Raw genomic sequence first — 14,988 nt, 5'->3', positions numbered from 1 at the left:
CTATTTGCAGTCAAGTTGGGGTCATTTGACCTGTTTGTCCTTTGATTTCCATTAGCCTGCCTGCATCAGCATTAATACTGATCCTTAACCCTGAGCAGCACCCCTGCAGTAGCTAACTGCTTTTGTGTTGGTTTCATTTTGTGATTCTTGTGATTAGTTGGCTTCAGGCTGACAGCGCCATGGGTACGTGCAGGCAGACACACGGGCTCCCGCATACAGAGACGATTGTTGTGCTTGTTTCAGAGAATATAGATCAACTTGATGAAGTGCTTTGGAAAACAGTTAAAATCTGCTTATCTTTTCTAACATTCAGACTTACTTTCTGAATTGTTATTCTTTTATTTCATGGAATTTTACGCGTTTAAAAATTAGAAATCTGTCAGACCTGTGAAACTTGCACAATTCACATGTCAGTGTGTTACTGAGAAAGGCATTTTCACAAAACACATTCTGATACTATATTCCAGCATGGAAATTTCCTGGTCTTCCAAAGAAGGATGTTAACCAGTTAAACTCCCAGAGGAGACTTCTGTAATGAAGCCTTCCCCAACCCTTGCCTCGATGAGGGTTTACACGTTGAACACAATGGGGCTGGGACTCTGTCATTCCAGAGGCAGTATCTGTGTCACTGAGTAGCACTTCTTTACAATATAAGAATATTGTAAAGAACAGATATACTTTACAAGAATTACTGGATTTCCATTATCTTAATACACCAATAGAACTCTAATATGGTGACTTTACAGGAGAAGCAAGTTTTTTTCTGGTTCTAATAACTATTTCGTGGATTTAATACATGATCAATGTGTGTGTTAAATTAATATGTATTTCCAGTTGGTACAGACTGTACAAAATAACAATTTCATTGAATCAACTAACTTCTTCATGATCTAAAAAAGTCTCTTGACTAGCTAGAGAGAATTTTAATATAGGATATGAGTTTGTCCCGTGGTTTGTAAAACACCTTGTTCGAGTTAATTTATGAAATACCATAAATAGTACACTAATTGATCTTGAAACAAATGTTATATATCATATGTAAGTATAGCTATATATTCTAAGACTGACAGCAATTTGTGGACAGGTAATTTAGAGTTTGGATTTATGAATTATGTTTCATATAATACTAGTAACAAGACAGTTTATTTTTAGAAATGTAATGTTTCTCATTATAAAGCAGTGCTCATCTTCCCTTTGGTCCACAACTATTACACGTTTAGGAGGTTATTAGTATTCATGAGCTACCTCATTGCAAAAGGGTGCCATAGAGGCTATGAATTAGTACGTGATTCTGCATTCAGCAGAGGAGAAAGGAAGCTTACTAGCTCGTGCTGGTGAAGCTCAGGGATTCTGTCAAAAGATTCAAGTTACTTCAACGGTGTGGAAAGAACTTATATTAAAATATCGTCTATACGGCAAGGAATTGAGGGGATTGCTTATTTACCTGTGGCTTGCATTATTGGAAAAATGGATGGAGTAAAAATGAGCAATCATGAAAATAAATACCTAAAGTATTTTTTTATAAATCATCAGTAAGTCTAAGAGAATGAAGTAAATACTGTAATTTTAGCAATGGCTAATTGCTTAATGCTTTTTACCCTAAAAGGATATACTTCCAGATATTATATAGGTGAGTTTATGAACAAAGTTTGTTCTAGCTTCCTGTGTCTTACTATCTTTCTTTTTCAGGTGATGTGTACTATTGGCAGATATTTGATGTAGTTACTGAGAAATGCTGAGTGTATATCTATATACTAATTTTCTTAATCCAAATAATTTGTTCAGTATGATTTTCTGCATCTTGAATGTATGTATTCAATATCTGTATGTAGAGAGATATACCATGATTTAATACATGTAATTGGCTTTGTTGCAGTTCTATATAGTTGTGTATGCTATAGTTTAATATAAGCAACTATAATCCATAATGTCCTTGTAGTGTGTTCATTTTACAGAATTTACCTCAGGGCAGCTTGTAACTGAAACTACTCTTTAAGTTTTTTATCTTGATAGTTCATTCTTTGTTCTCACAGTACAACTTTCAGGCAACCTGCAAAACTGAAAGTACTGCTTTCTTTCACAGCTCTGATGGCTGAAGTGTAAATGCAGTCTTGATTTTGCCTTGTGTAGTACAGATACCCCTTTAGATAGGATCTATCTCAACTGCATAAATTTTGGCAGGAAAATGGAAGTGTTTTTCCCCTGGTAGGGGGAGCAGAGTCTTCCCAGCTGACAGGGGAGCTGGGGGGTAGGGAGTGACCCCAGTGCTGAAGGACAGCTCTGGGGAGCTTGGGCTGGGGATGTACCTCAGATCTTGCTGGGGTCAAAGGGGTTTTTCTTTAGTGGTTTACTTCAATTAAAAAAAATAATAAATTAAAAAGTAAGTGACTTTTTCCATGCTAAATATCTGTGAAGTAAAACAAAGGCACAGATAGATTGTCTGTACCTATTCTTAATATACATGTTGATGATGTTATTATGGCAATAATTAGAAATAATGTATGGTTTTTGCTGAACTAGTCATTGAAAGAATTGCTAAAGATGGTTAAACAATTTTAAATAAAAATGTAGTAAATTATTTCATTCATAATTTCAAGAACTAAATGGAGTATACTGATAACTATTTTATTCTTAGTTATTCTGCTACTGAAAACAGTATTCATTTATTGTGTTATGGTAACTAGGTTTGAATCAGCAATATAACAAGAATTTAGTGATTTTAGCCAGAGGCCTGCAAAAACTTGTGTCTGCATTTAAATGGATGTGTCACTTATCCCAGCAAGTCCACTAAAGGAAAATAAAATTTTAGGTATGTTATTATCAGAAGGGTTAAGTGCAAAAGGATATATGTAAATTCATGCAGGTCTTTTGCTTCTGTGTGCTTCATAAATTAAACTCGAACCATATTGAAGAAAGTAACAGTGTGAGCTAGGAGCTATTTCTCCAAGTGATAGCCATTAATGGAATGGAAAAATACAGTGTTCTAAGGGTACTCGATTAGATTGTATAAGAAGATTGAATTTAAAATGCCCATTATTTTAATACTGTTCCAATTAATGTAAAATAATAAACTAGCCCAGGGATTAGATGAACGCAAAGGAATCTTAATCTGTTTGCCTAGTGATGACAAGGGGAAGTATTGGACAGCTGTAAACTGTCGGATTTGATCCTTGGTCCTATCCCATTAAGCCTGTTTCTAGCAAACTAATAGCTATTTTGTACTAGAAGTACACTAGAACATATTTCCTAGGAAAGCAGGACTTTATATCTGCAAGGTAAAACCAAGTACAAGATTAATCTGAATGCCAAATATCTCAGTCTTTCTTTTATTAAGGTAAATCTTCTGATTCCCTCTACCCTTCACAGAGAATGAAAATTTATATTTGTCTGGGTCTTGGAAAAATTAATTTATCTATTATTCAGGAAGTATTCATAGTCCTTGAATTAGGGTTTTAATACATCGAAAATGGGATTTTCCTAAAGTTATGATACTGTCAATTCTTATTTCTCAGTTGATGGACATCCTTGTCTCCTAAATTCTTATTAAATAATGTGAGATCAGAGCATTTCAGCTCCATTGTACAAAAAAGTAGACTGGCATAAAAACGTTGTACAATTGGTATTTATCATATTCAGAAACACTTGAAATTCAGTACAGCGAAGTCAGTTGTATGATAAACAATAATTTCTTTAATTGCATGGCAGATTTTATAGTCCATTAAACTGTAATGCTGTAAATGATACATTTGTGGATTAATATGTCAGCAAAGCACATGTCAATATAGCTCAAATGTCAACAGATGCTCTCAAAAGTATTTTCAGTTTCTTTCGCCTCTTACTAAAGTATTGATGCAGAAACAAGAGTTCCAGAATTGACAACAAATCCGTGGCTCAAAAAGGGAACAAAATAACTACAGAAAGCTTTAAGTAGGGGGCATAATGAGCATTGCAGAAATAGTCACTGAAACACAATTCCAAGCACTGGTGGAAAGGAATTATCCATGTGGAAAAGAATTGTCCATGTCTAATCAAAGTAGAAAGTAGAACCCCTGAAAATGAGACCTGCATGATTCCACCCTTTCCAAGTATCGACTATACTTTTGGTCTGCCTTCTGCTTGAAATGGCAAAGCATCTCCTCCTTCAGAGAAGCAAACCAGTCAGTGGTGGTGCCTTCTGCCACCCAGTAGTCATGACTGTGGGGCCTTGTTCCCTCAGCAGAGGAGGAGGAGGGACTCAACATCAGAAACTGGCCAGTGTCGGAATGACGTTGGGAAGCCCCGATGCACTGAATTAGGGATCTAAGTTTCTGTTTGAATATAGGGACTGTATAATAGCACTCCAAGCTAATGATACAGGTTGATTGCATATTCAGACAGGATTATCACACTTTTGATAAATTTGATCTCTAGTTTTAAGGTTTTCATAACTGCGCAAATTAGTAACATTACTTATTCTAAAAGAGAAAACGTTTCCTAGCATTCTCTGTCCATAGCCAGAATTCTGTGCTAGAGCTATGGACCAATATCAAGCCCCAAAATTAAGGAAGATAAACCTCACTAAATCTTCTCAAATTGTAGAAAAATACTTTTATCAGAAGTTTCAGCATGAATTTTGAGATGTTCATCACTGCTTTTTAAAATTAATTTTCTCTTTGAAGAATAATGACTCCTATGTGGCAATCGCAATTCATATTTTTTCATTACAGTGTTTGTGGAGAGGTAAAGAAATAAATCTGTGTTACTCAAAACAAAAGTAGCTGCTAAGTTAGTTATTTTGTAAATCTGAGGTTTTTGCATTCTGTGAGCCACAATAAAAATACCATTTAGTAATCACTGCAACTTTGAAAAACAGCAGTGTATGTAGCTTATGAACTAAACACCTGTACTATATTAGGGACATGATTTATATTAAAGCCAAGAAACTTATATTTATCTCCCTCAAGAAAATCAGTCTCTATTTTGGAAACATATTATTTTAGGGCATTTTCTGGCGATTTAATATTTTTTATGTGAACAAAACCAGTTTGCCTGACACAAAACCTTTTCCTTGATACTTGCATATTTATGGAAGATGGTCTTTTTTGAGGTTTTTTTTTTAAATGATCAGAAAATGCATTTAAAATTCTTCCTGGAATAATTGACTAGATACATGTGTCTGTATGTGTGAGTGCTCGCATATATATGAGGGAGTGTGTTCTGGGGAAAATCGACCAATAAAATACAAAGGAATTTTACACAGAAACATCAAAATGCCTATGTTCTTCTATTTTTGCCATGCAAACTCAAAAGCCAATCACTAAAGTCACAGTGAGATGGGTGGGGAACAACAGAGAACCTGTATTAAGGTCAATGTGCCTCAGGTGGTCCACTGAAATGTGTCCTTGAGCACTGCAGTGCGTCACAGCCCATCGTTCTATGGGAAGGTGGTAGCTGTTTTTTTATCCAAACTTAACAGGAGCAGATGCTAAGCGCTGAATGTAGTTAAATGCCTATGCAGAGACTGATAATGACCTTTCTATTAAGTGTTGTCTATTCAAGGGCTTCTTCAAGTTCTTCAAACAATATTATCTATTTTTATCTGGTCTTAACCTATGGCCACACATTAGTAAATCAGGGTAACTGTCAGTAAAACGTAATTTGGGAATACATTATTTTATACCTTACTGGATCTGCGTTTGGACAGGGCTGAGTAGAGCTTTAGCAGGGTCCAGATCAGTAGAAGTCACGAGTTGTCAGGTTTTCTCCCACAGACCCCTTCACTTCTCCCTGGCAAGATTTCCTATCTGTCTGAAACTTGCTGTGACATAAAGATGCCTGTGCCTCTAACTCCTTTCTTTTGTGGTTTCGTTTGGTTTGGTTTGATTATTTTTATTTTTTTTTTGGAGGGGGAGCCAAGAGCAGGCCATCACATCTGCTGGGAATGGATCTTGCTGGGAGGGGCAGCAGGACTGTTGCTCAACAAATAAATTCAAAATTTTTCTTCAAAATACAGAATTACTGAAAAAAAAAATCCCTAAAATTAATATGTTGCCAGTAGGTCTACTCCTCAGCAATACAAGATCAAGGAGTTTCCCCATGTACTAGGCTAATTTAACAACTACATCTGAAGTAAGTCAGGCTGCAGCTTAAATGTCTGGGTCTCTGCAGAGTGTTGGCTAACTTGGTATTGCCATCAGAGCTAGGGCATCACTGGGTTGTAGAATTGCTAGGACCGCGTATTAGTATGTCCTGTGTGTATTTGAGATTGTTCTCTGGAGCATGATTCTGAATACTTTATCTAGCCTTTATGTGCAGGAGCGGAAACGAGATTTGTATAGAAACATTCAAATGCAATGTGATAGCTAAAGAAAATCAAACAGAACTGACGGATTCATCTGTCTGTCAATCAATGAAAGTTCTACTGGGTTATTAGGGTTTTTAGCCTCAAAATTATTTCTTCATACTGTGATTATTGCATTTACCTTTAAAGAAGTGAGAGAGCAAAGACCTAAAAAATACTACATGTTATATTATCTCTTTCTGTGAAGTGTGAAAATATAGAAGATGATATATTCATATCTATTAGGCCTTAAGGCTTTGGTTAACAGTGCCAATAAGATATGTGTATTAACCTACATATATTCTCTTGACCCAGTTTCATTTTCTTTGTTCTTAAAATTGCTGGTTTATTGCTTTCTGTATTCTGGGGATATAGGCAAGAAGGCTTCACATGACTTTTAATTGTTGCCTGTCTCTCTTTCTGCCACTCTGAAGACCATGGAAAAATGTTCGTTTTATTTATTTCCTTTAAAGAAGTGAGGAACAAATTATAGCACTGGACATAAATATTGTGAGAAGCATCAAATTAACCTTTTATTTGTGAACAAAATAAAATGTATCAAGACTTGAAATTAATTTACTAATTAAAAAAAAAAAGGCTTTTGGAAATACGGTTACACAGACAAATTAACATGTTTGTTTTTACTTTGTAACTATAGTACATTTACTCCTAAAATGCAAGGCAGACGGATGGGGACTTCAGGGAGAATCACTAAGAGCACAAGTGTGAGTGGAGAGATGTATAAGCTGGAGCACAATGATGGAAGTCAGTCGGACACGGCTGTCGGCACAGTTGGAACAGGTGGGAAGAAAAGGCGTTCCAGCCTTAGTGCCAAAGTGGTTGCCATAGTGTCTCGAAGGAGCAGAAGCACATCTCAACTTAGCCAAACAGGTGAGTGAGACACACTCTTTGGATACAGGACTCTCAACAAACGTGGTTCACCATTATTTCATCTGTGGCATCTGTGTTACATGTGTATGGATATAGACCACTCAGGAGAAAAGATTTTCCAGCTGTCAATAAATTTCTGAAATACTCATTTCCTTTGATCGTAAGACATCTGCAAGAAAGAATATACAAATGCCTTTTAGAATACGTGCCATAACAACTTTCTGTCCTGATAAATGAAAAATGTTTTTATCTCTTAGAAGCCTTGTTTACAGGTAGGCAAGGAAATGCAAAGAGACGTATGTGGGTATCAGCAGTGAATAAGGGTTTGGCTAAGAGCAGCTTTTTATGTATACGAAGTTTCTTCTAGTAGAACAGTTGAGTACAAATAGGGGAATTGAAATCTGAGCAAATGAATGGTTGTTACATAACTCGGATAAAAGGTTGTACCTGTAGTGGGAAAAAATACTTTTTTTAAAACTACCTTTGATTTCTTAGTCAAGAGTAAATCAAATATTTTTTTTTCTTTTAAAAATAACACTGGCAAATTGGGGTCAGTGGTTTCACATAAATTACACAACAACGTGATGCTTCATTAGGAATGTAAGACTTCCAACTCTCATTGTGACTTCAGAAATCTTAAAAGCTTCATATCTGCATAGCCTGAAGGAACAAAAGCTCATACAAAAAGATCAAAAGAAAAAAAGAAAAAAACAGAAGAGAGTAAAGTCCCTGTCCTGCTTCTGTTGAACCCCGGTAAAGACTTCTGCTCTTGTCTTCAGTGGGAGCAGGACCTGACCCTGAGGGTTCTTGCTCACTAAAAGAAGGAAAGGAAAGAGTAAAAGCTTCAGCCTAGCATAGAATGCATGCTTATTGCAGCATCCCTCTCACATAGTCAGGGTAATCCAAACTAAGGTAAGTAACAGTATTGTTTATTTATATCATTAAATATCTCACCCTTTTCCCTTGTTTTTCTTTTATTGCCAGATGAGCAGTAGAAGTGATTCTTTCAAATGTAAAGCTTGGTCAGTTTTAACAAAAATATTGTAATGCTTTTCTACACAACTCATTTATGAATTTTATGCCAGAAAGCATATAATCATGCAGTTGGACCAGATGATAGATATAGTAGGCATATTTGCAGCCCAGAATTGCAATTAATAATGTGTTGCTCAAATATGCACTCTGCCTGAGTATTCAACCAGAATATGGTTGGTTGTATACAGTAGGATGTTATTTTACTGTATCAGAATCAGTGGCATGCTCTTAAAGTAATAAGAAGTGGTGTTGTATTATAGAAAGGGTTTTAGGTTGATGTTTTACTCCACTTACTATAAAGAGCAAAATATTTTAAGTATTTTGCAGAATGTTTACAGGATGGTGTTCCTTTCTAGCTTCTAAATCTCTTTGAAATAGGAATTTCTGTGACAGAGCAAATCTTTGCTCCATCTTACTCAGTAGTCCAGCTCTGACCAGGAACAGGTCTGTATGCCTGAGAGAAAGGCACAGGGGGCTACCAAACAGGACGATTTGCATTGCATGAGAGCTAACTCACTCTTCTCGATGATGTTAGTAAATTAAAGCTAAACTATGACTTCTAAACACTTCTCAGCATTATCTATTTAAAACTTACATGTTCCTATTCTTCACAGAACAATACTATAGTTCTCCAAATTTTGCTTGATGTAAATCTTGAAACAATAGGAATTTTGCAGGGAATAGAGCATCTAATTTTGTAATGAAATTCAAACAGAAAATCAAATATTAAAAGTATGATTATATATTATTCATTATTGTAAAACAGAGTTGAGATTATACTTGCTTTACTGTGGCTCAGGTAAACAGTACTGTCTGATATAAGCAGAGAAAATGAGATGTGACATGTTTTGTCAGTCACTATTTTTTAGTTAAAACATTTAAAAAATCAGTGAATTGAATCAATGCATTTGTTTAGAATATACACACGAGACTTGATAGGTTTTAAAAAAAAAAAATCCATTGTTGGAGACTAAATACACATGCCCTAAATCAGGGACCCACTTTCTTTCCTTCCTGTAGTGTAGGAGAGGGAAGGAGAAATTTGAAAGGGTCTAATTCCTTTTAATGTGCTGTGCCATTATGTCTCCACTATTGAGAACTAAAATAGAAGAAAAAAAGAGTTTTGACAATATAGTATAAACTAGGTCCTTAAAATTGATTATGTGAAAATCAGTTCTAATACTCAAGTTCTGAAGTTTTAAAACTGGTGTGGAGGCATATGGGTCTTCAAAATTGAAGCTGTGTATGAACTTTAATTGAAAGCGTGAGTGTGTATTTCAAAGGAAGTACAAAAAATACAGAAAAGTATGTGCATCCTCTATAGTTTTTCCCGAATTGGTCAGTTAATTATTTTTTTTCCTATGACTGGCATAATTATAAGTCAGGTATGAGTGACATATATAGTTATTTGTTTCTGAAAACTCAAAATAGAAGATCAGAAATAAAATACAAGGTCAGATATTTCTTGTAAATTTGAGGTTCTGTATTTCTGCAAAACACGTAAGTCAGAAATTCTAGTTTACTACTGTCTTCAAAACCAGTAAAATTAACTTCCATATTGGGTTTGGGTTTGTTTGTTGTTTTTTTTTTTAATTATAATTTGAAGAAATGGTCTATAAGGGCTGAATTTGAAGTTTTGTAGATAATTCTTGCTTTTAGTATACTGCCCAGGTTTAATTTTATATAAAAATAGAAGTGGTATGTATGAAACTGCTACTAGGTAGCCATTATGTGTAAGAGTTGATTTTCTTTTCAATTGAAAAAGGAGTGTGTGTGTGTGTGAGTGTGTGAATGCACGTGTGTGTCTGTGTATACACATGTGGACCTCTTTGCATATATGGGGAAGATCCACTTGCAAGTAACCACATTATTTTGTGCACCCTTGTTCAGTGCTGTTAGAAAATACTTATTCTGAACATGTGCCTTATAAGATTGTCAGTGGAAGAATCGGGTTTTATTTTTATGTAAATCTGCAATGAAAAGTTTCTGCTACACCTTCCTTTCAGTTATGTTTAAGATTCCGTAATACTTTCAGTAACTGTTCTTTGAAATAACAAAATCCTTACTTTCTATGGTTTGTTTATTGTGCCCACAAATTGAATAGATTTTATAGTTCATCGAATAAAGCTTGCAATCTTATGGCAGTATTCCTAATGAAAATCCAAATCTGTTTATGCTATCACAATTAAAAGGAAGAAAAGAATAGAAGAAGGGGAAAAAAAGTAAGCAAAACCCCCAGGAAGACCATAGAAGAATGAAAATGGCTCTATGCATATTCTGTACAATTTTAGTTATAATCAACCTTTCTAGTTTTCTTCATCATTCTAATTCTTGTAAATAAATATAAACATATGTAGAAAATAAATATATAACTGCAGATTTTCTAAATAATTACAGCAAGTAAACTTAAAATCATAGGAGAATGATAGGAAAATAGATTATGATAGGAAGTCACCATCTGTTGTCTTGATTTTGAGATACAACACTCTGTTCCCCGACAGGTATTCTTGTAAGTTCTTGACCAGCGAGTGACTGAGGCAGTATTGATCATACTGCATTTTGATTTGGGATTCTGGGTTTCTTTTGAAAGAGATAAAACGGCTGCCATATGAGGAAAGAGCTTTATTAAGGGATTTATACCATAAATAGAGACATAATAAAGCATTTCAGGGTGGATGGAGCTAATGATAGGGGTATATGACCAGTGAGATGAGTTCTGGAGAAAAGGAAAAGCTCCATCTCGGATAGACGGAAGTATTCCCATCCATGGATCCCTCTCGGTTCTCCTGGTACATGCAGTGGCGTGCCTTGAGAAGGTGAAAGGGTTCCTCCCTTTTGCTTTCTAAGCCCTGGTCAGCTGATGGGGGTTCAGAAAGGTCATCTGCTGGTAGGAGCATACTGTTCTTTTTAAGTGCTTATGCTTTGCAGCTATTCTGACACCATATCTTCACCCTCTTGCTATCAGAGATTTGGTAGTATCGCATCTCTGTGATGTATTCTGCCCGATGCAATTGCCTGCTGGGTTAGCAAGACAGATTTTCCTCTTTAAGGCAGATGGACAGGGTGGCTGGCTGTGTTTTTGTGTGGTTGGTTGAAGGACTTAGGGGATTTTCATTCTTTAGCCACATCTAATGGAGGCCAACTTCTCTATTAAAAGCAATTACAAAATAATTTGAGAGTGTTTACTTAATTAAGATGTGCAAAACATGACAACCAGTACAGATAGAATGAGTGAAAATACCAGCTTTGAGATAAATATGAACAAAACTACCAGAGAAGTGACTGGTGAGCCTTTTGAGACAGGGGCTCTGTTTTTTCTGAATATGAGTTCTTAGAGACTGCTTTTATTTTCCAAAGTGCTCAGGACCATTAACATCAGTATTCTGGCTAGTTTTTCATTGACATTGCTTAAGAAACGTTAATGATCTCATATAAGATAAAGGTGAGACTTTGCCTGGCATATTGAATATTGCTCCTATTACTGGCTCAAAACAGATGAGAGCAGAACAGACGCAGAGAAGGGAGCTAAGGAGCTTGGAAGAAAGGTGAGCCTGTCGTGTCTCATGTTACATTGGTATCAGGTCATTTTTCTAAATGGAAATACCTTGCCATGTTTATGGTATCAACCACAATGAAATATTTCTACATAAGAACCTGTTATTTGCTGTCCATCTCCTTTTCATGAAGCTTTACATCAACAACTTGAATTAAAGCCATAGGCATTAACATTTCAGAGGGGGGTTATATACCATGAAGTGGACTAAAATAAAGTATTGTCACAAGGTGAAAAGAGAGTGAAAAAAGACTCTTCACTCATGCGCATCTGTTGACCGGATACTTGGAAGGAATCTTTAAGTGTCTGACTGCTTCACTCAGGAAGTAACTGGCAACCTGAGCAAAACCACAGGAAAATCTTATGACATATTTCCTTCTGTAAAAATTGCACATCCTCACATGGAATTCCCTGCTACAGTATATTTCCTGTAATTTCCTTGTTAAAGAAATGGCTCTCTGTATGTTGTTTTGAATTAAATTCCAAATTTTCAATTTCAGAAAAGATCCCGAAGTGAGGAAATTGTCACTGAGCCATGAAGTCCTGATAATCTTGTACTCCACAGTATAGCTCTGCTCCTTTTGTGTGCTCACTCTAGCTTTAAGAACACTTCATCTGGTTGACTGCCCCACATTTCACCTTCTAAGACTATTCTTAAGGAGACTTTCATGGGTTTGTTGGATAACTGAAGTAAATGTTCAGAAGAGACAACCCCATCATTACATAAAATGTCCTCTAGTGGTGGAGAATATGATGGGTCACTGGAGGTACTTAATGACTCTTAGCAAGCACCACTATGCTGTAGTAAAAACAACACTGCCTGCGAAACATGGAAATTCAGCAGAGTAAAGCAGTCTTCCAGGCTCGGAGCTACATCATTTCAGATCAGACACTGCTAGGAAAAAAAATACTCAGTGTTTCATTTTTGCCGTCTTTGTTTCGTAATGCCAGCAGGGATAATTTTCTGTCCATCCTTGTACTGATTTTATGATTCAACAAGAGATTTCATATAGGTCTGGATAGTATGGACAGATAAAGCAGATACTAAACCAGAAATAAAATATACTGGAGGGTGGAGGCCTTTGGGATAAAGAGGGGTTGTTCATCGTCTTTCTTAAGAAGGCTGTTGCTTCTTTCCATACTTTTGTTACTTTTTTACAAGGGTCATGACAACCTTTTCTTGCAGTGGCCAGGCTTCTCCCTGCCCCCGACATTTCATTTTGATTGATTGAGATTTCATTTTGATTGATTGAGTCCCAGTTATAAACAACGGCAAGGATGCATTTCTAAGCATGATTCTTCTACCTCATAACCTTTGAGTTTATTTTTTTATTACTGTAGAGAGAAGTTGTGCTTACTTATAAATTACATTTATTTGATAAGAAAGCTGACTGCTAGACAAAAGTTCAAAATACTTATTTTATCTAGACTTCAATAAATCATCTGTTATTATTAGACTGGAAGGAAAGGATGGAGATCAGTGAGGAATACTGGATGTCAGAAAGAAACTGGTTAGGAGGGAGCCATCAGATGGTTTTATTAAAACAAGAGCCAGAGAGTGCTTACTGGTTGACTTTTGAAGACAAAAACCACAGGCAGATCTAGTTAATATTTTAATGAGAGGTAGTGTGTATGTTGCTAGAATGTGCTGATGATACTGATTTGGAAGGTATATCAGTTCCGTTTGCTATAGAGGAAGGACTGAATAACCTAAGGACTACAATAATAGAACGGGAATAAAAAGTGATAATGCATATTGCAAGATCGTTCCTTTCAGAATACTAATGAAAATTTCCAGATGCAATCTGGGAGTTCTGTCATCTAGAAAAAATAGGAAGAGGAAGAAGACGTGGGTATAATAAAAATCACAGGATGAATGTAAACTATGTGTAAGATCTGGCCAGGGAAAAAGCAAATGCTATCCTGGGTGCATCAGGCGAGATGTTTCCCTGGAAAGCTAAGAAAATGTTAACATCATTGAATGAGGCACAGCTGACAGCTCATCTAGAACACTGATCACTCAGCATTCAAGAAAATGAATGCAGGATGTCTGTGGGAATCGAGACCTTGAAAGATGATTTATTGCCTGATTTGTTCAGCCTATAAAAATGGAAGGTTTAACAGAGATATGATTGTTCTGTAAGAATGCAATGAGAGTAAACATTAAAAAGTCAGAAGAGTGTTTTAAGCTAAGGGAAACACCATTAGAAACTATGGCATAGAAAGAAACAGGTATAAATTAGTTATGAATAAAGTTTGTATTTGTCTTGAAATTACAATAAAGTTTCTAACAATCAGAACTGAGAGAGAGGTACCTTAAACCTCTCAAAGCATTTAGCATGCTAGGGATGAAATAGCGCTTTTTCTGTTTCTTATCTTTCATAATATCCCACTGCTGGCTTTATAAGATTTCTTTTCTGATAGTTTTCTTCTGTATTGCTGTCTCTTATTTATCCAAATGAAATGCTACAAGATCTTAAGTTTTCTAATAGTGGATTCAGAAACTTACCTGTCAGAATTACCATGAGTCTCACCGCTATACAGTTACCCCACAGGTTTAGTTTAGTCTCCTGTAATTCACCTGCTGTTCACTGTGTTGTAGAGGAGCATTTCCAAGCATTTGCTTGCATTGGGCATTTATCTGCAAGAAGGCTTACCATGTACACGTGAGCTTCCTTACCCACAGATACCTCCGTTTTGTAAAGTCTGCAGGCTTTGCAAATCTTTTCATTAATGTTAGACTGTGCGTACTTGGAAAGGAACTTTCTTCAGCCTTACAGAACTGTGGTGGTTAGCCTTGTTTGGCTGTTCAGTATTATCTCTGCAAGAGTCTTTCCTGTCTGGGTTGTTATTTTTCCCAGAGGAGGCCATTAGAGCTTGCTTTGCATAGTTGTGGTGATCTATGAGGACAATGGCTCTGTTGCACCAAAAGAAGACGAGGGAGCTTGACATTAAGACGGATTTCTCTTTTCAGCCAATGTAAAAAAAGCCTGTAGTGCAGCAGCAGGGACAGTAATGGTGCCTTTGGGATGGTGACAGGATCTGGGCTCTAAACCTGACACTGGCAGCAAAGAGCACCCCTCCGCACCCAGCAAAAGCTTCGTACCGATCCCATGTGCAGCCAAATGTTTCTGTGTCAGGAGCAGGGAAACGAACAAATGGATGAAGAATAATACTAAAAACAACAAAA

General features: G+C 36.2%; 1 protein-coding gene across 48 annotated transcripts in view; it reads left to right on the top strand.

Annotated features, from left to right (window-relative positions):
• The window catches only part of RIMS1 (regulating synaptic membrane exocytosis 1), a 335,801-nt gene that overhangs the window by 284,643 nt on the left and 36,170 nt on the right, over window positions 1-14,988 (top strand). For 36 of the 48 annotated variants that reach the window (XM_056342347.1, XM_056342344.1, XM_056342365.1 and 33 more), the window contains one exon: window positions 6,978-7,210. The exons of 10 other annotated variants lie outside the window; for them this stretch is intronic. In XM_056342347.1, the coding sequence (XP_056198322.1) occupies window positions 6,978-7,210 (233 nt within the window). Of the gene's footprint in view, window positions 1-1,309; window positions 1,631-6,977; window positions 7,211-8,026; window positions 8,123-14,988 lie in introns of those variants that run through there. 2 more of the 48 variants (XM_056342390.1, XM_056342391.1) reach the window with 2 other exon arrangements.

Source organism: Falco biarmicus, chromosome 6 (assembly GCF_023638135.1).
Source record: "Falco biarmicus isolate bFalBia1 chromosome 6, bFalBia1.pri, whole genome shotgun sequence".
Taxonomy (NCBI): Eukaryota; Metazoa; Chordata; class Aves; order Falconiformes; family Falconidae; genus Falco; species Falco biarmicus.
Note: the sequence above shows the minus strand (reverse complement) of the source record. Positions and strands in the feature narration are given on the sequence as shown.